Raw genomic sequence first — 27,584 nt, 5'->3', positions numbered from 1 at the left:
CTTGGCAACTTACAGTATAATCCACCAAACATGGGAATTTCCAAAGATTGGGTGATCATGGCTCACAGTCTTGTTTTATACATTGATATTTGACCCAGATTATATCATTTGGTTCTGATTGATAACCATAGTCCCTTGAACTGCCTTTCTGACTTAAATTCCCACAAGGGGAAGTTCATTGTTCCCCAGACCTTCCTGCTTGAGTGAGACACTGTACCCTTAGTCAGGCCCAGGGACCTACCCATATGACAGTCACTGCATCCCTTGCTCACTGTTGTGATGTGGATCATTTGGAATTCTGAGAGGAGTTTTTAACTTTGGAAAAATACTAAGCAAGTTTATAAATTTTTATGAAAATACATAAGTTCATAAATTTTATAATTCAATTTTACAGCACTGTCGGAAGGGTAATGATAAAAATAATTAGTTAGCCCCATTTATTTCAACATCATACACTTGCAGCCCCACTCCATAAATAAACAGTCTATACAAATAGACATTATCTCCTGCTGGGTAATTTTTGCTCTGTGTTGTGTGCTTGCTGATGTTGCTAACAATTAAGCCTTTCACATCAGGAACTCCTGAGAAATGTGCAGACACAGCTTCCAACTTTACAGATACCAAGCCATCAGCAGTAAAAGAGTTTTGCTTGCTTTCTGATTCCACTTCATCATGATTTGGATATGAACTCAACTGGCAGTTATCTTGTTTGTCACACTCTTGGATCTTCCATATTATTACCCGCTGATCAATGGAGGTACTTATCAGGTGACGTGGTGTGAGCCAGAGTAGACCTAATTAGGGAAAAAAGATATATAATTATATTTATATGATTGAAAATAAGAATAAAGTAACAATTTCTAGCTATTTTTCTGTCATGGCAGGCACATTACAAAGTATTAATAGCTCTTTACAGCACTTATTTAGAATCTAACAGCAGTGCTTTCTGTCTTATTTTTCAACTTTAACTCAACCAAAATGGTCGAAAACTGCAATTGTAAGCTACAACACTTACATTCTAGTAATATTCAATCAATTACCTTCATTTTGCAACAAACGGGAAATCTCTAGCACAATATTTCGATTTATGGTGAAATTTTGAAAACTCCTTTTTTTTTTACGTCCGAGCGTTACGAATTCATGCATCATTTTGTGATAATATTTTCTCTGTGTTGCCTTGATCGTTTTACAATGTGTTATATACCAAAATGATCGCAATTTAGTGTACAATACACTGAAAAAAATTAGCTCATTAGCTTTAACCGTTTTGCTCACAGCGCGATTTGTAAACAATTATATAAGAAATTTTTTTTCATTTCTGATGGTTGCGTACTAAACTTCAGGCAATGACAAAAAAGGAGCCAAAAATGAACTCTTAATCTTGAAAACTAAGCATGCAGAGATTTTTTGAAAAAAACATATTTTCCACTTCGGCGCTCACTTGCGAACGCAGCTGGCATACGGGAGACGATTTTTAAATACCGCTTCGGCATTTAAGGGTTAACTGCTTGTCCGATAGTCGGGAGTCCGCCCGACTGGAAGGTAAACATTCATTTTGCTTTAGGCCCAGGAACAGAGTGAGGGGTGGCATGAGGTGGGACTATGTGTAAAGGACCTCAGGCTTGTATAGTTAGAAAAAATACATTTTAAATTTTGAGAAATTGTAATTTGTTCCGAAACGTAAATTCAAACCCTCGGTCCTTTACATATGGAAGACTCATTTATTGGTGGGTGGAATCAGAGTCGTATGAACAGACTGGTGTTCGTCTGACCTTGGTTCCCTCCCTGGTTGTAAGAGCAGAGGGAGGGATCCTAGCCTCTGCCAACTGATCGGGGTGTGCACCGCAGGATCAGTGGTCAGACCTCTGGACCAAAAATTCATCAGAGGGAGGCAAGCATGCCTCTTATGAATAGCAAGCAAGAACTAGTTCCTACTCAAGAGCCAAATATAAGGTCATGGGTTTGTCTCTTGTTGGCGTCCACTCCCCCCTTGTTAGGGGAGTGGCGGACAAACCGCTCCTATCCCTAATGAAGGGATAGCTATCGGTAATGAAAGGGATAGGACAGCTCAGTCGCGTAGCTTACCTGCATCGGCATCCTGTCCAGCGTAGTGACGACTGCCACCCTCTGCCCACAGGTAGAGGTAAGAAAATAGGAGGAAGAGAAGCCAGTCACACTCATTCACTCTTCCAATCATGCAGTCTCAAAAGGATGAGATGCTATCATGTCCGGCGAGGGAACTGGGTAAGCTACACAACTTGTTGAGCAGCCACCACGGGTACCAAGGAAAAAGTGTCCAAGGACCTGTGGGCGATATCCCGAAGGTAGAAGGATGTAAAAGTGGTCTGGTTGGCCCAAACCCCAGCCTTCAGCACCTGTGCCACGGAGAAGTTCTTGTGGAACGCAGGGGTTGGACCCAATACCTCCTGACTTCGTGGGCTCTCGGACGAAGGGGTACCGTGTCGTCAACTCCTGTCTGAAGCATACGCCTTCCTGATCACCTCATGAAGCCAGAAAGAAAGAGTGTTCTTGGACACTTCCTTATTGGTAACCCCGGTGCAAATGAAGAAGCGTTGACACTCAGGCCTGAGGTGGCGAGTTCTCTTCAGAAAACGCTGTAGCGCCCTCACAGGACAAAGCAGCATCTCATCCACATCGTTGTTGGTGAATCCTTCAGTGAGGGGATCGTGAAGGACTCAAACCGGTCGTCAGGGACTGAAGGGTTTGGAGTCTTAGCCACGAAGTCGGGGACGAAATTGAGGGGTCACCGATCCCCATATCCCCTCGTGTGCTTGACATCGAAAGAAAGACCATGCAGTTCCCCAACTCTCTTCGCTGATGCCAGGCCAGCAGAAAGATGATCTTGAGGGTTGGATCCCTGTCTGGTGACTCTCGGAGTGGCTTGAAGGGTCTTCGAGCCAAACTCCTAAGGATGAGAGTCACGTCCCACCCCCGGGGCCTTGAGTTCCCTGGGTGGGCAAGACCTCTTGAAGCTCTTCATCAGGAGGGAGATCTCCATGGAGGTGGAAATGTCCACTCCCCGCAGTTTAAGGACTAGGGCCAGGGCGGCTCTGTAGCCTTAACTTCGGAGATGGAGAGGAGTTTCTCTCGGCGAAGGAAGACGAGGAAATCCGCTACCTGCTGAAGAGTGGCTCTGAGAGGAGAGACCTCATCCACGAAATCAACCACAGAAGACGGGCCACTTCCCCTAGTACACTGCTGCAGAGGTCTGTCTGAGGTACCCAGCCATCTCTGTTGTTGCTCGGCGAGAAAAGCTCTCGCTCGCAAGAGATGGTGGATAACAGCCAGCCGTGAAGAGACAGGAACCGAACCGTTCCATGTGTGGTTGTCAGGGGGGAATCTCTCAGTGCCTTGGCGAGAAGAGGCAGCAGGTCTGGATACCAAACGGCCTGGGGCCATTTGGGTGCCACCAGAATCATCCGAAGATTCGTGGTGACCAGCACCCTGCTGATCACATTGCGAATCAGACAGAATGGGGGGACAGGCGTAGACGAAGAGGTTGTCCCACGGGTGTTGAAGAGCGTCCTCGCAGCTGCCCATGGGTCCGGCACAACTGAGAAGAAAACCTTGAGTTTCCTGTTGTGCCGGGTGGCGAACAGATCCAAGATGGATGCCCCCACAGGTTGAAAAGCCTTTCTGCCACGTCTGGGTGGAAGAGACCATTTGGTCTCGATCACCTGATTCTGACGGCTGAGCTTGTCTGCCACTATGTTCTTGCCTCCAGGGATGTATGGAATATATCTGGCTGACAGCTCTACCGAGTGAGTTACGGCCCACTTGTGCACCTGCATCATCAACTGGTGCAACGGGAGGGACACTAGGCCCCCTGTTTGTTGACGTATGCCACTACTGTGGTGTTGTCGCTCATCAACACCACTGAGTGTCCCATCACCCATTCCCGGAACTCCCTGGAGAGCGAGGAACGCTGCCTTGAGCTCCAGGACGTTGAAGTGAAGGTGCTTGTCGTGATGGTTCCACACACCTGCAGCCAGCAACTCCTCCAGGTGTGTTGCCCCACCCCTCATTCGATGCATCTGAAAACAGCAGCATCTCCGGGGTGGGGTGGGGGGGAGTGCAGAGAGGCACTTCTCTTACGAGGTTCCTGTCGTCTAGCCACCAGGCTAGGTCCTGCCTCACTGCCTCCGTGAGAGGGACAGGGAGGGAGGTACGGCGGGTCTCTGCCGTGACCAACATTCCTTTAGCCTCCATTGAAGAGACTGCAGGTGAAGACGCCTGTGAAGGACTAACTTCTCGAGAGATGACAGGTGACCTTCCTTGCACGCACGGCACGGGGTCCTGGACCGCAGCTGTAGGGGTCACCATCGCCATGTGCTGGGTGTAGACAAGGTTGAGGAGGAGCGGCATACCCAGGCGTTGACACCGTTCTCGTGGTCGACGTCGCTGGCCCATGCGTCACCCTGGCCCAGGAACCATGTGGCAGCCATGGTGATACAGCAGCCCCTGAATGCTCGGTTGTGGGCCTGGGAGGGAGTCCTAGTGAGTACCAGACCTGCTTGAGATCGCCACCAGCAGCAGCAGACAAACCTGAAGAGGCAAGAGTCGTGTTATTGGATGGGGGGGCTCCTGCTTGCCTGGAGGGGGAGAGTTCCCACCCCAAGCGAACGGAAGACCATGAGTACAAACTGAACGTCGGGGTGGGCTGTGCCCCCTCTTCTACACTCCGGAATCTGGTGAGTGACGGAAACGGAATGCGACACTTCCCGCGAAGGGGAAGGAGCCATACGCGGGAGCTGACACGGAGGAAGGAACAAAGAAGACGTGTCCGTAACCAATGGTGTCGCTGGAGAGCCCTCCGATAACACCTTGGCCAGTTTATGCGCTTTCCTCCTCCCCTCGTATCGCTCCCTTTGCTCCTCCGGCCAAGATAAACAAATTACACAAGCGTCGGCGGGCAAGGAGCACTCTCAGCCCTCGGCACCAAGTACAAAGATCATGAGGGTCAGCGTCCTCGAGGGATCTAAAGGCCCTGCACCTATGGCCCTCCACGACAGGGCACAATATGCGGCTGACTGGGGGGCGGGGGGGTTCTCTCAGTCTCGTGGCTGCTTGCTCATTTCAGCACAAGACATAAATCACAATCAATGAAAAAAAAGCAACAATAGTAAGTACTTACAATCACACTTCCAAGTACTACCAAAGATATACCATACACACAAGACTTCGTCAAGCGAAGGACAATGGCGGGCAGAGCAGCGAACACACATCTGTAAGTACCATTCAGATAAACCGAGCAAACTGATTGATAGAAACATAACTTACCTGTAACCTGTGACGCATGTCCATGAACTTCACAGACATGGTTTGTATGAAAATTCAATCTTTTATCCTCAGTAAAATGTCCAGTTATTTTCCACAGTGCAATTTTGTTATCATCGCCCCCACTTGCTATGATGAGACTGTTAGGATTGAAATCACCACTTAAATTCATTTCAGAAGTAATTGCAATACTGTTGATGCCTGACTGATGGGCCTTGATGCTATCTACTTTACTCATTTCAGGTACAGGGTGACAGTCATCATAATCATCAGACTTGTTAGCAATGTAGTCAAGGATGGGCTGAAATGATAAAGTTTATTATTGCATCATCAAAATTTGTTGGCTGTGTATTCCTTTATTACATCATCAAATTTGTTGGCTGTGTATTCTTCATGTGTATGTAAAACTATGCTTATGGTGTCAAAGGCAGCATATGGGCACTGTTTAGGTTTTGTTGTACTTGAATGTTAAACAGTTGGTTAAAGACAATGAGAGAAAAAAAATTTATTTGTCATTCCAGAAATTTATTGTATATATATTTTAAAAAATCACATGCTCTCTTTGATAGTAAAATTAATGATTTAGCATGAATAGAAATCAAGCCTATAGTAATAAAGCAAATGTTAATAAAAAAATTAAAATCTTGCTTAATGCTCCAAAAATTAAAGGATAAATATTGTAGAGATGACAGTCTCATCACTAACTGTACACTGTATATAAACATTTAAATTATCCACTAAAATAAGAATGTCATAATAAATATATGCAATTAATAAATGCCTTTTATATGAACTTATGGAATTTATTGCAGCAAAATCAAAGAATATGACTATACTCAGATGGAAAATTTCCATCTGTCTATCCGCCTGTGGTGGTCGCGCATGGTAACACTGCGTCCCGGGCTTTAAATAGTTACGCTATGTGTAAGTTTTAGGTAATAAAAGATATCTCGGTGTACATTTGCAACTGAAAAGTGTTTTAATAATTTACTGTATGCAAATTACACCGTTAATATTCGAAATAGGATATTATTTAAAGCCCAGGACGCAGTGTTACCATGCACAAACACCACAGGCGGATGGACAGATGGAAAAAAACAGAGTATGTATAGCTGATTGTTGCGACTATAAAGGAAGTCGCCAGTGTAGTAATGCACATTTAGAGCCATATGCCAGCCCACTTTGTGCATTATGATTTACTTCACACAAATATGGTAATAGCATTACACTACTGTAACGATCAAACAATTTAATGGCATTTTATGTACAAACCTGGATATTCCAAAACACTAGGAAGCCATCAGTAGCTCCAGAAACAAGTATGTAATTGTCACACACAAGTGATGTTGTTAACTTTAACAGGCAATGATCCCAAGCCTGTGAGTGTAATAGTCTTATTTGCTCCAGATGATTGTCGAATTCAAAGAACCTGAAAAACGAGAAAATATTAAAAAATTTTTCGAGAAATAAAATGTTCATGTTCTAATAACTTACTCTACAGTGTACTGCAGAATACTAGAAAGAACAGAGACAAAATTAAAATTACTAATGGAATTCCTACACAAAATTGTAACTGTGGGCACTTGACCAAGCGGCCGCCTTCCTTAATTATTTTGTTGATTAAAATATCAAATGCCAAACATTTACAAAATATTTACAGCAGATTTTTTTGTACAAACCCCTCACCCATATACAGTCCTGACACACTGCAGTCTTCTATCTAACAGACAGAAGAGTATCATCCTCCTGGCACCTGCATAACCTAAAACTTATAAAGTATTAATTTTGTTTATATGAAATTGTATTTTTCACCACAAATCCAACACTCAGCCTGAACTGCAATTTAGGATTGCTAAATGACTGATACTTTCCAGTTATGTAGAAAGTTCTTGTGGGCAGCAATGAGCCAGGAAACCAGGTCTCAACCTGCACAGGCAGAGTGAGAAAGGCTGAGTCACTGATGAATATAATATACGTATATATAGTACTTGCATTTGTATGAGTCAGCTTTTCACCATAAGTAAGATGTAGATTTAAGTGAGAAGATGTGAATGATGATTCCTTTGATGATTCATTAAGTTTCCCACTGAGGGTTAAACATGCCCCAGCTGCAACACTACTCCCAAATAGCACAGGACCACTCCCAGTGAATTCATATCCATCCAGGAGTTATAAAAATCAACAGTCATATTGGCACCTACCTGTACCAACCATTAAAACTGCTGCAAAACAGGAAAACCTAGTAAAAGGAAATAAAGATTTACACCTGATAGATGCTTAGAAATAGCACAGGACAGGAGAACAGAGGAGACTCAATTCACCTCTAACAACATAAAAGAAAGAATTGTGAAAATGTGTAATAATGATGATGGTCAGTTAAAACTAATACATGTACACCATACCTTACGAATCCATCTGAAGATGCCAATATAATCAATGCTTTTTCTCCCGACACCCAGAAAGCTTTTGCTTCCATATAACGTGTCTCTGGATCAAAAGTCATTTCCTGGCTCTTCCATGTTTTGTTTGAACCAGTCCTCAACATGTGTGATGTAACTTCGCGGCAACAGATGTTAGGAGGGTCTTTTTTCTCCCTGTCACTACCTGCATTGTAGGCAACTTGTGTAATCAGTATAATCTACAAAAAACTTTTACACTAATAAACCACATTCTTAAAATGAACATAAGCTATTGCATGTCTATAGATATTAATAATTAAAAATAAGCACATTATCTTGTTTTTGTCATGGGGCTTATTCCACAAGCATACCTGAATGGAGATAAAACATTTTCCAGATTTTTAACTGGGCTCGGCCACCAGCAGTTACTATCCATTTGGAGGTACCCTCTTCACAACTGGGTACTTTTTCATTCATATTCTCAATGCAACACATGGTTCTTACATTTGAGATATGGCTGCGTATCACACTAAATGTCTTCAATTGTTTATTCCTATAAGAGCTGAGAGCATGTAGTCGAAGGGTTGTATCTTCTCCTCCAGTGGCAAAGTACGTAGTATCATCTTGCTGCGGAGTAGCACTTCCAGGCCACATTCTTTCTCTGTATTAACAGGAGTCTGTAAGTTAATAAATTACAGTATTAATTATAAAAGTTAATGAACTAAGATTACATAACTGTTCAGTAACAAAAAAAAGTTTTCACAAATATAAAAAGATTTCAGTACAAACCCACTAATCATAAATATCCTTACTTTTATGCAATGGTTTGCCAGTCAAATCCACTGATTTGATCTTGAAAGACAAAGACTTAAACTCACATGCCCCTACCTACCAAAAAATTCTTCTATCATTAGTCACTTTTTCAATAAATTACAGGACGTAATACCTGTAATTGAATTTACTGACTTTCCTCTTTCTTTTCTTTGAAGAGTTCATAACATGCCATTTTAGCCTGTTTGTCTTTCATTCTTGTAGTTTCTGGTATGTGTATTTTCTGCCATACACAAACAGTAAGATTCCTATGTGCAGTTACAATTTTATAGAAAAAGGAATATTAAAATACAAAATTTATTGTGACAAAAATAAAAGAGAAAAATTGGGAATCCAATGTCAAATGGTTTTAGGTAGTAAAAGTAGCGTAACTGAATTATTCATAAATATAACTACAATTTTACTTTGACCAATAAATCACCTTTTCAGTGTCCCACAGAGCTGGTAAAAGTGGAAAATGGAAGCTGAAGTAACACAATCTTGAAGAAACATGATTGGTGAGGATGTAAACTGAAGGAATGAGGAAAATGGAGGCTGGGGACCAAGGCATCTCAGGAAATCACTTTCGATACTCCTAACAATTTCTTGAAAGGTACCATAAAAGTGGTATCCCCTTTGGCATATCAAATGAAATAAAATTACATGCTCTCACGAAAGAAGTCTATAAGTACCATATGTTTCCAACAGCATAATGCACACCTAGTTCTGAATGCACTTTGCCTTATACATATAAGGTCAAGAAAAGCTGGTCACATATTACAAGTAATACAGTAATGTTACCTTGATAAGAGGCATAAGTTTATCCTCCAGCGTTGTGCTGAAAGTGTACGGTTTTGCATCTTTAATATAGATGAAGGAAAGTTTATTATTTTCTTCTGAACACTGCAAGTCCCAAGACCGATGACCACCACCACACTCGATGTCAATGATAGCCCGATCTTCTTCTAAACTCCACAGCTTGAGTTTGACCTAATGCAAAATAATCAGTATCAAAAAAACATTTTGAAAATGCTTCATGATTTTTCTAGCATCTTAATGAGACAGGAACACTAATAAAATAATGTAGTACATATATAATTACTACTTTTCACATTTTAGTGGTGCAGTAGTATCTGTTCAAAATGAATTAATATGAAGTTAAGTAAACTTACATCATGGAAACACACAGCTAGTAGCCTTCCACGCAGATTTATCAAAGAGGCAATCCAGTTTGCACTGCTAACACGTGTTACTGTTAGTACTTGTAACCTGTAGTCTTGCACAGTTAGGCAACGTATGCATCCATCTCGTCCTGTGCTATAAATGTATCCTTGGTAATTGATTAAGCTGGTCACTCCATTCTTCCCATGGATGCTGCGGAGGCTGTGCTGAGGTTCTGATGACTAGTATAACAAGCAGAGAAATGAAAGAGATTCACTAGGTTATATTACAAAAGAAAATTCATATTTCCTAGCATTATTCAGGGAAGATAAAAATTTAAAGCAATCCTAAAATTAGTACCAAGTTCTTGTCATTAAGAAATTTCTGATGAAATAAAAATAAAGATTTGCTAAATAAAAAGGAGCAAAAACCATGACTAGCTGTACTAACATTCTCAAAATAAAGATGAATACTTCCTGCTCGGTCCCCACAAATGAGATGACTTCTATTTTGTATTGTGAAGTAGCATGCTGCTGACACCCAACGCTGCTTACACACAGGAAGTGTGTATGTTTGCCCTTTTATAATTGTTCCTGAAACAATTATAAAATAAATTCATAAAGTAATACATACCTGTAATAAATTGCAAAATGCATGATACACAAAAGTAATACAGTATAAATTCCAAAAGATGTGATTTATAAATACAATATAGCATTCTAACAAAACACTCAATTCATAAACATTAATTCTGATATATTACTATACTGCAAGCTGTAACTGAATAGGATTTTCATATGGAAAAATATAGAAAATAAAAGACAAAAGAAGCATCACACACTCTGGAAACTAGTGTACACTGTGAAGCAAAAAAAAATTCAGAAGGCTGGCAGAGGGCACTCCTTAACTTATTTTAAGATAAATGACCAGATAACCTTAGCATGTACCATGTAACTCAAAAACTTTCCATAATTTAATTGCTTTGGTTTATCACTTATTTAAAAATGATTATGTACACTTTTATTATTCTTACCAGGCTATGGTACTTATAGTCCCTATCAAGAAAGCTACATTTCCATAATGACAGTCATTAAACACTAACTACTGAACATCTCACAAAAAAAAAATACTTTATGAATTTACTCCAATTAGACAACATACTTCCTTCTTAAATTAAGTATGACTGTGTCAGAACTTTGTAAAAATCTTACCTTTACAAACATCAAACATCCACGTCACAATAAGACCATTACTTCCACATGTAAGAAACTGCTCTGAATTCAACCAATGCAGGGCAAATACCTTGCCATCAACAACCTTTTCATCAGCAACAACCTTCATGTGATGATCAGACACATCTGTGGACAAAGTATGCATGTAAACTTATAATTATCTAGAGGGTAAGTTAAATGAAAATGTCAAAAACATTTGCATAAATTATATACAACACCATAATCCTTCATGATTAGTTGCTAGCTCAGTAAAAAACCATTATAAAACATACCTGCAGTCAAGATAGCAACATGACCACATAATGTTCCTAAAGCAACCACTTGCTGATCTGGGCTGGATTCCATCACTGCATAGTTTTTCAGTCTTTGATCCTCATATACTAGGAACCACTCTGATACCTTACAGTTCCAGCTGTATAATTTCCCACTATCCAGCATGACTAAATATGTGTCCACTCCAAAAAGAGCAACACATCTAGGAAAGTCTTCTGTTACCACAGAACTATGAACACTGGTGGCTGCCTGACTATGGACTTCTAAATCACATTCAAATAAATTATTACTTATGCTTATATCATCTTCACACTTTACATCATGGGTTTCTGTTCTACTTTGTATCTCTCTCACATTTGTTTTGTTCTGAAAACTCCTGCTGAAAGAGTCAGCCTCTGTTTCAGTGTTAACACTCACCCAAGGTAACTCGATCATGACCTCTGGATTTTTGGAACCCTCTTGTTTAAGGCACCAAGACTTCACACTGCCATCCCCACCACCTGTAACAATTTTTGTTCCATCCTCTGACGCATCAATGCTCCAAATGCAAGCACCATCGTGACCTTGCCAAGACATCCTCAATTCTCCATCATGGCTCCACACACAAACCTTGGAATCTTCACCAACACTTATATAGCAAAACGGTAATATCAGTGACTTCCATACCCTGGACCCATGCCCATAACACTTGTGCTCTTCTGTAATTTGACAGCAATTCCAGTACTTCTTAACTTTGGAGACATTTTCATCTTGTTTGTGAATTTTCCAGATTATCAAAGTTCTGTCATCTGAAGTTGTAGTAATGACATTTTCTTCTTGGTAAAAGTTGATAGAAAACAGTACTCCCTGCAAGTAAAAATTATGAGTGAAATGTCAGTTGGCAAAGCTGCTTTACAGCATAAGTAAATAATCTGTTAATATGGAAATGTTTTATCCAAGATATAATACCACACAAGTACAACTAAAGGAGACATAAAATATATTCACAAGAGAATACACTTTCAAGAGAATTATATTATATGTCTAACCCCACAAGGGGGACAAATTTTATGTGAAAATGTTTATGATGATAATGACGATGGTGACAGTTAAAATTCATTGAAGAGGTTGAAGAATAAATCATCCCCTTTCCTTATTCACAGTCTACAAACTATAGGTTTGCAGATTTTATTAACTACAAAATTTTCGTCTGTACAGAATGTATTTACTGCTGAAATTCAGTATTGTATACACAAACAAATGATTAAAAGTAAAAACTAAAAATAAGTCACAATCACGTGCTTATAAAACCGCAGACATCATCAGCAGTTGATAAAAATGCAAATGAAGGTAAAGATGCAGATGAAGTTTGTATCCTTACAGGAACAAATGCATAATAAAAAAAAAATTACCCAAGTAAAGCAAATACTACAGTGGTTCAAATTCTGCATCGAGTAGATAAAAAATATTTGTATGATGAACTCACATATCTGAATTAGTGAAGCTTATATCAACACACACACAATTAGTTTTACCATTTACATTAAGTGAAGAAACTCACCTGATGTCCTGAGAGACAATGAAGTGGTACAAGTCTTCCATGCTGATCCTTTTCTCCCCATGGTCCCCATATTAAGACTTGACTGAAAACAGTTCCAGCTAACAAAACAGCACTTTCATAAAAACCAGACCCAACTACAATACATCCACAATAAAGAATGCAATTTTCTGAACACTGTTCTTTCCCTCTTATTTCAAAGCATCCCAAAGCACTATTATCTAGAGGTTTATTAGTTTCACTCCCTGGAAGAATGTGCTCAGCAGGTCCTTCAATGACTTTCACATGAAGTAGGGCATTGTGAGCTGTGGCTACCAAGATGTGGGTCAGATCCTCCCACTCAGCATCCACAATCCAATCTTCAAATTGTTTTTCCTTCGTGTGTACCAAGCTTATAAAAGAAATAACATATCAATACAATTATCTGAATTAATTCACAAATGACCATATACGTATATACCTTCTTTATTAGATACAAAGTAAAATATGAGTAATTCCTGTACTACCCTTCCACTGAAATCACAGCTCAATAAATAATAAGCATCATCATCATCATCTGACTCTAAATTTTGTAAGAAAAAATCCTTTAAAATACACTGCATTTCCATGACTTCAAATGTGTTTTATGGTATTATTTGCTATGCAAAAATAAGATGATTTTTTTGTGTAGAATCTTCACCACATAAGAGGGCACATCCTAGCCAAATAATTTTCAAGTACCAAAAACAAATCTATAGAAATCAGAGGTGCCTAGTGAAAAATGATGATGAAAAGGCAGTGTGGTACTGAAGGCAATTATTCTTAATATAAAAGCTATTTTTGATACATCATTTAATTTTGAGAAACATTTATCTGTAGAACTTAATTGATACAGTGTTATAGTATACTGAAATTCCGTTCTTTGCTGCAAATTTCCTTAAAGACATGGAAACTTTGCTTGAAAATGCAGCCCTAAGTCCACTAGTTGTAGTGAATCCAGTCTTTTCCTGGATCAAACAAAAAAAGCAGCTTTGTAGTCTTGCCTTAATTTCTAAGCTTGGTCTTGAGTATTCCAGAGCATGAAGGTATATTAATTGTATAGGGGCACTTACAGAGTAATCTTTTCTGAATTTAATTTCAATACTACATGGCCTGCTTTGCTTATGTAATGTAATAAGCAATGCTAAATGATGCCAAAGTATAATACAGTATACATTTAAAAGTTTTGCATAGCACATCAACTTAATTGATTTTATTAAGTCTGGCATGCTGTGTTATCCATAATATATTGAAAAAATATACATTTACTACAACAATCTTAAAGGCCTAAAATTATATCTATTACAACAAGGAGGAAAGATAAGCAATTCACACTTGTGATCACATCTTTCCTTTCCACATACCATTTATTTTCTGTTGGCTTGAACCAAATGACTGCCAAGCTCTTCTGACCCCAAACTAATGTCCTCCAAATAATAGAAGAACGATCTAATGATGATATGATCTTTATACCATGAATAGCAGCAGCTTGGAAAACACGAATATCAGCCAACCTCTCACCAGTAGCAAGGCTGTGAATGTGAAGATACTGCCCTTCACCTGTATAAAAAAACATGATCACTTGAATTTTGGTATATCATTTCCTTTCTTACATTAAATGAACATATGATACTCTGTAATAAGCAAACATAAATTACAATACAATTATGTAAACTTAATAATAATCAAACCAATTTACAATTAAAATACAATAGTACTCCCATAAATTGATAAAATCTTACTTTACACCATAGCCTAACCACATCTGGGAGATGAAAACATGATTTTCCTATATTTTGGGGCATTTTTTTTTAGCATTTCTGGCATTCATTTTAGGAGCAACTTAGTAACTTTAGAGATGCTATGGAGGAGTTATGGAGTTCCATTTGACAATGTCTGTGTGTGTGTGAGAGAGAGAGAGAGAGAGAGAGAGAGAGAGAGAGAGAGAGAGAGAGAGAGATGAGAGAGAGAGAGAGAGGGTAATTGGTGGGTGGATGGTTAATGACTGTATTGGCTGTTGGTGAGTTCTGGTTATCTGCTGTTAGAGATCAGAGATCTGTGTTTTGAGTGTTTTTAGTCAGTCTGGTGAGAGCTGGTGATAATTAGTAGTGTCGACAGCAGTCTGTTGAAGGATTGGAAGTCAGTTAAGTTTTGTGTGCTATTGATTTGTTATTTGGTTGTTGTTAAGTTGGTGTTGTTTGCTTAGAGTTGTTGTGCCTGTGCTGTTGTGAGTTTTTGTGTTGTTGGTGCTGTGGTTCTTTGTTGTGTTGTTGAGTTTTTGTTGTTATATGTGAGGTTTTGGTTGTGTTCCTTGGTTGTTGTGGAGTTGTTGGGTTGTAGTCCTTGGGTGTGTTTTGTTGTGGTCTTTGTTGTGATTAGGTTTATGTAGGGGGGGGGGGGGATTTGCCACTTGTTTTTTATGCTTGTGATCCCGCCACAATGCTTAATGTCACTTTAGGCTATATCCTACAACTTTGGAGTGGAATGGAACATCAAATTTAGTAGGCACTATGAAACAACTGTCACGAGAGGGTGGAAAGTAAGATGGAAGTAAGAGAATGTGAATGGACGTATAGAATAGGGAACGAAAGGAGTTGCAGCCGAGGGTTGGAGGGATGCTGTAAAGAGCTTAAGTAAAGCCTACAATGCACCATGTGAGGAGCACTGATACCACTGCCCCCCAAATATGGGATCCTACAATAATGGGGGTGAACAGTGGGAAAGTGAGGTTTCAAGGTGGGGGTGGGAACACAATAAGAAAAGGAGCGAGTGAATGTCTACGGACCGCCTATTTTCAAAGGAAAAAAATATCTTCAGACTGCGGATTTTCAAGGGGAGTTTGTTAATGTGTGCTGTCAGTAAGAATGTGGCGGAATGGTGCTTCGCGCCTTATCCGCATATATCTAAATATTCTTGGCAAGTTCGTTTGTTCTAGCAAGAGGTACTATTGTTTCGCTGCACGCGCTAGCCTCAGAGTTAAGATCAATTGGGTACTTAGCCTAGATAGGAGCTGTAACTGCGTAGTGTGGATATAATAACTACCATAAGACAATGTTGAATAGGCTACATGGATGTAGCCTAATCTGACCTACCCTAAACTAGGGTGCCGGCTCCATACTTGGATAGGGTAGGGGGGAACAACAGACTTTGTCTCCCTTACCCATTCTGACATAGAGCACTGTACGTAAACTTAAATAGCTACCTAGCTTAGGCTAGTAGGTAGTAGGCTATGTCATAAAATTAACTAGGTACTACCTACGCCTACTTATACCTATGTCCAACTTACCTATAAAAACAGTATCTTGATTAACCTTCACTGCACTTATTTGAGTACTTAACAGTAATTCCTTCACCAGGACCATTGTCTTCAATCATGCTATCCTTCTGGAACAAATTTAATGACGATTTACTACTAAGCCATCGATCGTCACAGGTTCCAAAGTACTCTATAGTAGTAATTAGTCTATACTAGCAATAGTAGGTAGTTGTAGTAGAAGTCGTATGTGGTAATAGTAACTAGATTAATATACCCTGGCAAATGTAACTTTATATGGCAATAGCCTAAAGCTGTCAAACTACAATGGAACAAACGTGCAAATATTAGTTAGTAGTAGACAGTAGTATTAGTAGTAACATGGACTTGTCTTTGAAAAGGCTCCCCCCTGAAGTTCATAATGTTTGCTTTTTATTGCGCTAATTTTTTTTCAAGGGTACCATACATTGTTTTTACGAATAAATTCCTTCCCATTCTAATTTTCTGATAAATTTCGTCTTCTCAAATTCTTATCCAAGCAGTTCCCGGAGAAGGAAAAGACGATATTGGCGAGGAATCCCACTAATCATATTAAGTTATATGAGAGTGAGAAATAAAAAAGGGGTAGACAACGAAAGTTTAAAATGTGAATTCATAATAAAAATAGGAATATTTCTTACCTGCCCACCATACAACAAAAGCTCAGCTCATTTCTGTTTTCTTGCCCTATTAGATTTCGTTTCACGCAGCAACAATACACAGATACAGAATGATAAAGATGAATTCTCGGCTATTTTAATTTTCAGACATCTGTCTAGAGATGGAATTTCTAGTATAATGGAATTTATTAAAAGCTAAATGATGCCTTAGTGAAAATAATCATTAACTTTTAAGAATCACAATCAAGAAAGATAGAGGGAGCCGTTCCAGAGAAACACTTCGGTAATACTACAACTACTTCCATTGTTGTTCAGACTGCTGTCTATAAGTTACAGTGCTGAGTGCCAATATATATTTATTTACCCAGTTAATGTATTACGCAGCTGTACGGTATATTGATTTTGAAGAACTATTGATAAATCAGAATGAATTAGCAAAAGTACTGTAAATGAAGCTACGTTAATTCGCTAGTGTACCGTCAAAGGTAAAGGTACTGAAGGTAGGACGATATTTTTCATCACTAAAGAATATCAGTGGTTGAAACATGATGATAATTTCATGTAGAATGCAGTGTAAGTGGTCACGAATTACTTGGGGGGGTCCAGGGGGGACGAAGCCACCCAGCCCAGTCAGGGCACAGAGTCCTCCAAAGTTACGTTAGGTAAAGGCTAATGCAATCCCTAGCTGCACCTATCTTGACCTAGCCGTCCTAAACTGACAAAAGACACTGTGCTCTGACCTGGCTGGGGGTTGTTTTGTACTCCTCCAAGTAACCTATGCTTTAATAGAGTGCCATACCCTCACCTAACCAAAAATTAGTAGTACCTTCCTAACCTGACTTAGCTACTAAGGTCCGGCTGCGGTTTGGCAGCTGAAGGAGGTGAAATTACCCAAGGGCCCATTTTATTGACAGTATTGTTAGTGAGTGGTAAAATTGGCAAGTCTTGGAATACAAATTGATTGAAAATGGTCAAATAGTACTACTAGATAGGGGAAACAACCGACTGGACTAGCTGATCCAGTTTTCACCGCGTATGGCTCCACCCTCCGAAAAAGTACTTCAACATCCTGACACCGGAGAAGGGCACCATTCATGAGTCATCAGTGGTGAGAGCAACAGCATGAGACCTCTACTATCCTTTCGAAGTATTTTCTCCAAAGATAGAAATTAAGGTCATATTTTAAGATTAAACCGAGGTTAATGAAAGTCTAGCCATGCGCAGTGCAAACATACCTCCATGATGCTTTCAAAATTTTTATTTATAACGCCAACAATTTAGAAGATTGACGACATCTCGATGTTTGCGGAGTCACTTGTGTCAATAAACTTATCATTCCATGTGTTAAATCCGCACACCACTTGTGCCCATAGACGCTGGGCCACTTTCTTCACAACAATCGTCAACAATGACAACGGCCATGAGGGATCCAAGGAAACTGACGCTTTTTCGGTAGAAAGAAGAAGCGTGCACTAGATAATTATTTAAGTAAATAGTTAAACGGCAGTATAAGGTCATGAATTGCATAAATTTTTTACATATTCATGATTATTAATTTGAAAATATTCGTTGTTGAAAAAGTAAATAGATTCTTGACTCAAATATCAACAGTTTTGCTGTGAACAGTACCTATAGCATTGTTTGCGCTCTTCTATTGTTTATCAGTGTTGCCAATTAGTATTTGTTTACCCTCTAAACTGGGTATAAGACTTACACAAAACTGGGGAAATAAGTTAAATTAGCATATCTATTTGTAGTATATATATACATATTAGAGCAATTTTATCATTATTGCACTACTATGACAACTAGAATTCATGGAAACAGTTTGTAAATGCGTCGGCGTATGTTTGAAGCTCCACTAAATTGGCAATGATGACATTTTGCCATCGTCTGCTTGTATCTACTTTAGAAATATCTGTAATTTTTCGGGGTTAATTTGGTAGCAAAAAAGAGACAATAGATATGAATTAAAATAAACATTTTGAAGTAACAACGTAAAGTTAAATTAAATAATGAATAAGGTAAACAATTAAGGAAATAAAGCTTTGATCTCATAAACAGTGTAGTTGTGTGCTGACCGCAACTGTGTTTGCGGAGTGAGTACTTAGGAACCAGAAACAGCAACGTAGTTCAAGTGCAATTTGGAGTGAATTAAGACCAAAATGTGTATAATTGCAATCAAATAAGCACTGTGGAGTTTCAGTTGTGATGGCAGTAAGGATAAAACCACCAATTACAAGGTAAAAATGAATTTCAGTTCAAACCATGACCCCGGGAATAAGAAGTTTCATACTTTCACTAATATAGACAACAAAATGTTTTTTTATTGTGCTGATTACGACTGCAATCTTGAGTAAGATCAATAAACATTTCATATATATCCTAATATTGTTCAAATGAGTGCTGGGAAGGCTGGGAAAGATGTTGGATCCTTTACGGCGTTTATGGTAATGAATGGCACCTCAGTCGGTGGATGCCATATTAGATTTAAAATTGCCTTGAAAACATATTTTACGAAGACCTCACATGCCTATTTTAGCTCGTATGGTGCTTTCATATATCACATTATGTTGATGAAACTTCAATCTTTTGAATTGTATGCTTAAAGATGTAATTGTGTTCTTGTTTCACTAATTAAATATCGATTGAATAAGGTTGATCCACCCGATGATGATTGATCCACTGCGGTGTTTCCCCCTAGTTGTTGCCATTGCCAGCTCTGAAATAGCAATAGGCTAGGCCAACTGAGAGAAGTGCTAGGTTTATTTCCCACAGGCTGGTTTAGCGAAGTGGACATCAGCTACCATACTGCATTCCTGATTAAGAAACAAGTTACAATACTTGGCAGCCTACTGGCAGATCCCTTTTTAAGATGACAACCATTCTTAAGCTATACATATGATAATTTTTGTCTCTTCTCAGAACAACAATTATTATTGCTCTATAAACATGGGTATTTATTTTTATAACCTCATTTACTTTTTTTTGGTATGCTTCATTGTTTTCATGACATATGGAAATGGTTATGACTGAATGAAAGTGAAAAAGAACCAGATTCAATAACCAGTCTTGATAGTGTAGTTAAATTTACATAGTTAAAGTTCAGTTCATTTGTTGATTATGTGTAAACTGCATTTATGTAAGTAAGCACATTAATGTCTGTCTGCTTACTATCTCTCTCTCTCTCCCCCTTGCATTGTGCATGTGATTATTGTATTACAAGTTGATATTTATATAACTGTGTTTATCAATGAACATACTGTATTACCTGGATAAACAAGGTTTCTGCCAAAATGCGATTGTCTAATTTCATATTGTTTTGGGTGAGCAAATGCACAGAAAGTGCATACTTTAGTTTATCTTCATGTGATGCATTCATGTATGTAGACACACAAATATGGTGTATGTATATGTACAGAAGCACAAGTAACAGACTGAGACACTTATGGGTGGCTGTACAATTTCAGACTAATATATCATTTAATAATCTGTTCAAGTTTTTCAGTATGACGAAACTGTCAGCCACTGTACTTACAAACTTGCCCGTGACAAATCCAGTATATAATCCTAAGATGAATGATTGTGAAGTACACTTGCTACAGTAATTGCATAGTTCTCATATATTGCTTTCTGAAGCACTGAGGTAAAAAGGACCAAAGGGAGTGATGGCTAATGAAAGATTGAGAAACTGATTCTTAACATATGCTGGAATAGCAATCTCTGCAGAGGCAAACTCATGGGAATGATTGGAGAGGTGTGTTTAGCCCTGTGGTGTCACAAATTGGAAGGTTGTTGGTTGTGATGTGCCTGAAAGTTAGTGTTGTTCATGCAAGAGATTGGTGAACCTGGGAATATTACAGGCTGCAAAATAGATATATATACTTATACCCACACATATTTGATTAATCAGGTTTTGATGAAGCATATCTAAATGTTTGTTTTTCCCTTTCCTATAGGTATATCATTTTATATACGATAATTTTTAATTGTAATTTGTTAGTTAAGGCACTTATAATTAAAATACTGTACTACTCTTTATTAAGGTTTTGTATGTGTAAATGAACAAATTCAGTATGATAAATTTGCTAAATATGTAAATAATATTTAGTATACAGTCTTAATGTATACAATCTTATCTTATTAATTAATATAACTGTGTTTAATTTGGTGCCAGGAAGAGTGCAACTTTAATGGACAAACATTAAAAGAATGAAAGTAATGCAGTTGTGACTAAAGGTAATTTGCTAAGAATATTCATTACATGTTTAGCATTTAGGATTACTGATGCTACTGTAGCCTTACAGTTTATGATTAATACATTTATTTTTATCTCCTTTTCAGGAGATCAAAGATGGGAGATAATAAGGGCTATTTAGCCACAGATTTAGTTGACCATAAATACTCAAGATTAACTGATATTACTGAAGATAAATATGTCAGACCCCCTGCTTATGCAGAAACCATTGAAGTGTCAACATCTGAAGCTGTCACAACAGGCGACAGAAATGAATGCCTTATGGGAGGAGAGGCTGTTAAAAAGGAAGTACCTCGTTATAAAGAATATCTACAGTGCAATGATATTCCAGGATCAAGTTCTGTCATTCAGATCAAATTAGAATCAGTGGTAGATGGATGTCAGACTGAAACTGTGAAGAATGAATCACCACTAGAGGACAGTGGGGCTTACAAAACAAATGAGGTGGATGTTGGAGGTATGTCAGAAGCTGTCAGGGTTATTTTGAAATCAGAAGCAAGCAAGTATGGAGAACTGAAATGTGATTTGAAACCTGGAGAGTTTATTAATATTGAAACTGGTGAAGAGGCACTTAGCAGTGGTGTCACAAGTTACCAGATTGATTACTCAAATATAAAAAGTTTTGTCCTCTGCGAACCTATTATATTTTATCATTTTGGAAATATTAGCCTAAAATGCACAAAAGTAAACAAAAAAGTTTTTGTAAAGCCTTTTGAATGCAGTACACTTGGCCTTGGTGACAAAGAAGCTCTAGCCAATATTCAAAACTTCATAAATAGCAATGAGTGCATTCGACGTTTAGCAGTTGTAGAGAAATTGGATTCTACCAACATATCAGAGTTCATAGCTGAGGAACCAAGACTAACTCGTATGTCTGATGAATATGTTAGGTTGGTATGTACCTATGAGGGTGGTCGAACCATCACAAAGGTTTTCCCTGGAACAGAGCTCGGTATCAAAGATCCGGTTACTCGTAAAACAGTTCAAGAATTTATTGATAGCGAAGAAGGAAGGAACTGGATCATGAAAGGCTTTAAAAGAAAAAGAGGAGATTGGGTCAAGCTTGGTGAAATTGCAGCAGGAACAGATACCAAGAAGTTTATCAGCAACATCAAATTTGATGTAAATCAGAGGTTTATTTATGAGAAGAAGTTCTTGGAGATTGTTCGAGATGAAGATGTATTGCCCGCTTCAATTAGTAGTCATGCTAATTGGGGCTCTTCCCACAGGGCAGATGACCGTTTCAAACTAAAAGTGCCTCCCGACACAGTGGCAGGAACAGTGCTGGCTCGGTTTCACTTGGAATGTGCATCATTAACTGATAAATGTAAAACTGAATGTGGTGCACCAATCAGTGATGTTACAATTATTAATGGCAAATTTTCATGCTGTGGAAAAGTTAAAGAAACTCAACTCTGTAGAAATTGTGGGATAGACAACACAGTGCAGTGGTACAAAATTGAGAAAAACACTACCATCTGTAACTCCTGTTACAAGTTTTATCAGAGACGTGGTGTACACCGTCCCTATTGCAGAAAGAATAATAGGAAGAAAAAGATTCATGAAACTCATACTAAATGTAATTGGAGAATGAAGTTAGAGCTCAGTGGATATGACATTACAAAATGGATTGTGTATCAACATAGCAATAACTCTGAAAAGCACAATGTCGAAGTACCGTGTCAGACGAGGCCAACTCTGATGATGAGAGATAAGTGGGATAAATTACGTTCCCTTGCAAAGTTAACTCCAAAGCAGATACTTTTGAGCGAGACCCAGGTTAATGCAATGCCAAAGCTTAAAAGTAAAATGGATTGGTCAACTTTCCAATCAATCAAAACCCGAGCAAACTTGATTGATAATCGTAAAAAGAATTCGTTGATCAGTGTTAAAGATGGCATTCCAATTTCAGTGCACAGAAAACTCAATCGTATAACTATTGAGAGATATTTTGAACATATTATTTTTCTACAGAGAAAAGGTGGCAATGGAAATAGAGAGTATCACTTGGTAATATCATCAGCTGATAGTATTGAGAATCTTTCAGAACTGGAAATTCCAGTTGAAGGTCATGGTGAACAAGCAAAATTCAAGAGTGGAATAATTGTTGTCTATTATGACCCATATGAAGGTGTTGCTGCAGCATTTTTGATATCTTGTATGGAGGGAGGTTTAGGATTAGCCATATCTCACGAACTGACTTTCAAAGTTACGGGTACAGATGATCGCTGGTCATCAGTTTTACAGAAGGAAAGATGCTCTGAACAAAAGTACGATTTTAAGCCTGCTTATGTTAAGTTGGAAGATCACAGTCATGTAAAAGTTACTAAGAAATGTCAGGATAGTCAAAGTGGCTCAGTGTTTAACTTTTCAAATATTTTAGATCTTGTTGGTGAAAAACCAAAACTTGTTAAAATATCAGATGTTCGAGTTAGGCTGCAGTGTTTACTGCAAGATGGCAGACTCCTTACAAAAGTTTTTCCAAGTACTAGTGAAGGTATTCATAAACTGGAGACTCATAAAACTATTCAAGAATTTATAGACAGTCAAGAGTGTAGAGAGTGGATTATAAGTAAAGGTGTGGAAAACTGGATTAGAATAGGGGAAGTGGCAACAGGCACTGATACAGAACAATATTTGTGTCATGCCATCAAGTCAGAGGTTATGCAGAGATTCTTTTATCGTAAAAATATCCTTGAAATTATTCCTGATGGCAATAACATGTTATCAGCAATGAATAAATCGAAGTCTTCACACATCAGACCTGGCATTCATAAAGTCGGTAACAAATTCGCCCTAAAAGTCTCACCAGAAGAAGCTGGGAATAAAGTTGTTGCTACAATGTATCTCGACTGTGCATCAACAAGTGAAAACTGCAAAACAAAATGTGGACAGCCAGTTAATGAAGTGTGTGTTGTTGATGGTGTATTCTCTTGTTGTGGAACGCCTAAAGAACAAATACGTATATGCTGCAACTGTTACACAGATAATTCTGATCGCTGGTCTAAACTTGTAGAGGATAGTTTTCTTTGTCACACGTGCCATAATTACTACCGTAAAAAAAATCAACATCGTCCACCCAACATGAGCAAAAGCAAGAGAAAAAAAATTCACGAAAGTCACGTTAAATGTGAATGGAAGATGAAGCTTGAGTTGCGGGGTTCAGACATTACAAGATGGCAGATTTACAAGCATCACCTGAATAAAGAAGCGCATGGACCAAAGCCAAATTTATCTCGTAATAAAGTAAGTGTTTTATTTCTTGTTTTAGTATTAAGGACCTACATGTGAATATTTGATATAGGTTTTATTGCCAAGTGGTGTTAGTTTCCTGAAAGGTTTATATCTATGGAATATAAAGATCATTTGTTTTTCCTTGTGTTTGCATTAGTCATGGTATCACATGCCATGAATATAAATTTTAAATGTACAAATTCCTCCAATCTTGATTTTGCTTGGGTAGGCATATGTAAACAATTATAGTAGTTTACCCTTGTTTAGGGTGAGTAGTGCCATCAATAAACCTCATGCAGTGCACTGTAGGCATTACTTAGGGTTCTTTGCAGTGTCCCTTCGGCCCCTTTTACTGTGCATACTTCCATTCACTCTTCCATCTTACTTTCCACCCTCTCCTAACAATTTATTCATAATGCAGCAGCAAGGTTTTCCCCAATTACGCTTTTCAAACCTTTTTGCTGTAAATTTCCGTTTCAGTGCTGAATGACCTCATAGGTTCTAGCGCTTCACCTTTGGCCTAAATGCTATTCTATTATTCTGTACTAGTTTACATTACAAGAAGGAACATATTAAAGTTGTTTGTGTATTTAGTATGTGCTAGGATGACTTTCCTTGAATGATTTAATTTTTCTTGACTCGGCTGTAGGGATGATAAGATTGACACTGTTTTGTTTATAACGGTAATGCAGAATCATAGACTTGTGCAACACATTACATATTTTATTACTTTTTATAAAGAACCATCAAGGTTGTTGGAGACTTCTGGAGATAACTGAAGTAAATGGTTCATAGTGTAAACTTTATCTCCAAGTGACATCATCAATATTATTATTGTTTAATAGTTTGAACAGGCCGTCGAGTTCAAACCATTCAAACAAGAATATGGGAGAACTCTTGTTTGCTTGTAATGAATTAATGGTCTCATATTTTGAAACAATTTTTATATTCTATGAATATACAAGTCTCTGGTATTATTAAGTCTTCTCCTTCCACCCACTCTATTGGTTTCCAGTTGGTATGGCATAAGCAGCTTAGCGAAGGATACAGAAATAAATAATTCTTATGTCTAATGATGGCTGTTTTTGGGTACATAACATCACTCTCCAGGCAGTGTAGCATTAGTATAGGAAGAGTACTACTGTATTTAAACTTTTCAGAAGTTTAATGAGGGACAACTTACTGTGAAAAAAAAGTTGTGATTCTTCATTGTTTACAAGTTTTAATTTTTTTCAGAGAAAAGATGAAAAATAAAGAAAACACCCAGGTTTTTTTTTTCAGAGAAAAGCTGAACAATGTAAAGAGGAGAGAACACCAAAGAGAATGAAACTCTTTAGTGATGGAGAGCTTCCCTTTCCAATAAAAGAAAGTACCAGAATAATCAAAGTATGTATTCCATTTTTGTTTTTGTACTTGAATTTCTGGTTTACACAAGACATTTTAAAAGTGAAGCTTTTTAATATAAAACAAGTTTTTTTTATAAATATATACTATAAACATATCAGTAATAATTAATTTTTGAAATTATATGCTGAAGGTCAGAACTGCTCCACCTTAACAACTGGAACCTTTCTTTCTAGGCATTTCCAAGGTTTGCTGCTGGCTCAGGAGCAGGACGAAATTTCGAACACAGTGAAAAACCAGATGAAAATGGGTTCCTAATGTACCCTGAAATCAAAGAATACATCACAGGTCTTGTGTTAAGAGATATATTTTCACCAAAAGAAATTAGGCATTTTGTCAGCCATTATGCTTGTGAGAATTTTCTTGTTTCAGAGTCGAGTGACAGCAAGTGTAGTCCTCAGACTATTTATGAATTAAGAACGCTTGTAAAAGGTTTCATTTACTATGTTCAGTCTGACATTTATGCACTCTCAAAATCCCAGGAGTCCAAAAAATTGATGATATGTCTAGGAAATGGTTATCCTACATTATATTTTGTACAAGATGAAGAAACTCAGGTACTTACAGAAAATATAGAAGTTGTAGAAGTGGAAGATGGTTCTGGCATCAATGGAAATTTAGAATCAAGTGAAACTATTGATCTGGAGGAAAAGCCCAATGGTGAGATTGCTGTGAGAGTCCGGAAATGTTGCGAAGGAAATTCTATAGAGAATGTAAAAGCAAGTGAGGTGCCTTTGAAGATATTTGTAACCACTCGAAATAAATAGACGATGCACTTCCATCTCAAGTTTGTTTGTAATAGGTATTTTATAATGTATAAAGCTAATTAAATTCATATGAAACTGTTTTAATTTTTCCTGACTATGTTTGTTTTCAATTTACGTAATAACAAGAATGTATATCATGTGAAAATCTCAATCAATTTTGGATAAAAAAGTTTACTCTCATGTCTACCATTTTTGGCAGATCAGTCAACTTTACTGGGTGGAGCCTTTAGATTTCGATACACAATCCACCTGCATGTAAAATTCCTTGGCATATTTCTACCATACAATTAAAATAATTGCATAGATCAATGTCCCTGTTAATGAGACAACTGGTCACATTTTTGACAGAATACAGGCAGTCCCCGGGTTACGACGGGGGTTCCGTTCTTGAGACGTGTTGTAACCCGAAAATCGTCGTAAGCGGGAACCTCATCAAAAATCCTAAGAAAACCTTACTTTAAATGCTATGGGTGCATTAAAAACTATGTTAGCTGCATTTTTATTGCATTTTTCATCAAAAAAACCTTCAAATATTGATTATTTTGCCTTTTTGGTGTCATATTTCTTCTGCCAGATCAGCTTTATAGGTGTTGTAACCTTGGAAATAATTTCTGATGAATATAATTGAAAAGCGCCTTAACCTTGGAATGTCGTAAGCCGAACCCGTCGTAACCCGGGGACTGCCTGTATATAGGTGAGAACTCCAGCTCTGAACATCCTGGAGGATGCCCTAAAGGCCCTTCTTGAGACAAACGAAGAAGGCCCCGTTCATCACACATAAGGGGAAACTATACTCCCAGACAGACGGTGTGGCAATGAGATCCCAGTTAGGAGTCCTATTTGCAAACTTCTGCATGGCATCATTGAAGAGTATCTTCAGTATGCCACACAATAACACTGTTTCTTTGATTGTACTTACATGAGTAAACAGCAGGGACCTTGAAACACCTACAGATTTTGAGGAGCGCTCTATCTTCCATTTTACCTGTGAATAAAGTGCCAACAGCATCCTCCCTTTTCTCGATATGTGTGTACAACACTCAAACACAGTGTGCTACTAAAATTTACAGAAAACTATCAAATTGGGCATCTGCCTCAATGACTCAAGCAAGTGGTTGGACTGGTACAAGAAATCTATGGTGGATCCTTGAGCTCATTATGCCCTTACAAGGCATCAGCATAAACACTTCAATAACAGCTTCTCGTACGAATGGTTGAACAGCACCCCAGAATTACAGTAAATAAATGGCATGATGATGAAAACTCCACTAATGAAGAGAG

At 38.2% G+C, this 27,584-nt stretch overlaps 3 protein-coding genes across 4 annotated transcripts in view; 2 read left to right on the top strand and 1 right to left on the bottom strand.

Annotated features, from left to right (window-relative positions):
- Nucleotides 1-423: 423 nt before the first annotated feature.
- LOC135209515 (tRNA (34-2'-O)-methyltransferase regulator WDR6-like) lies at nt 424-16,352 on the bottom strand. Its single transcript, XM_064242169.1, is given in 14 exon segments — nt 424-794; nt 5,302-5,599; nt 6,571-6,727; nt 7,701-7,902; nt 8,069-8,321; nt 8,324-8,374; nt 9,309-9,497; nt 9,680-9,910; nt 10,119-10,261; nt 10,880-11,026; nt 11,173-12,019; nt 12,714-13,101; nt 14,093-14,288; nt 16,015-16,352. Coding segments are annotated over 14 exon segments (3,549 nt in total). The 5' UTR covers nt 16,091-16,352.
- Nucleotides 16,353-16,989: 637 nt separating this feature from the next.
- LOC135209590 (uncharacterized) lies at nt 16,990-26,381 on the top strand. 2 transcript variants are annotated; one of them, XM_064242273.1, is made up of 4 exons: nt 16,990-17,125; nt 20,985-24,144; nt 25,414-25,518; nt 25,713-26,381. In XM_064242273.1, the coding sequence occupies exons 2-4, from the start codon at nt 20,995-20,997 to the stop codon at nt 26,301-26,303; spliced, it is 3,846 nt and encodes a 1,281-aa protein (XP_064098343.1). In that variant the 5' UTR covers nt 16,990-17,125; nt 20,985-20,994; the 3' UTR covers nt 26,304-26,381. The 2 variants fall into 2 exon arrangements, with proteins under 2 accessions (XP_064098343.1, XP_064098342.1); XM_064242272.1 differs by having other exon boundaries at nt 17,006-17,140.
- Nucleotides 17,099-27,584, top strand: part of LOC135209593 (uncharacterized) — an 88,225-nt gene continuing 77,739 nt past the window's right edge. Inside the window, exon 1 of the mRNA XM_064242277.1 lies at nt 17,099-17,213. The gene's annotated coding sequence lies outside the window, so the exon portion shown is untranslated. The remainder of the gene's footprint in view (nt 17,214-27,584) is intronic.

The sequence above is a fragment of the Macrobrachium nipponense genome, chromosome 38 (genome assembly GCF_015104395.2).
Source record: "Macrobrachium nipponense isolate FS-2020 chromosome 38, ASM1510439v2, whole genome shotgun sequence".
In the NCBI taxonomy this organism is placed as follows: domain Eukaryota; kingdom Metazoa; phylum Arthropoda; class Malacostraca; order Decapoda; family Palaemonidae; genus Macrobrachium; species Macrobrachium nipponense.
The sequence above is the reverse complement of the archived record's forward strand: the minus strand, read 5'-3'. Positions and strand labels throughout refer to the sequence as shown.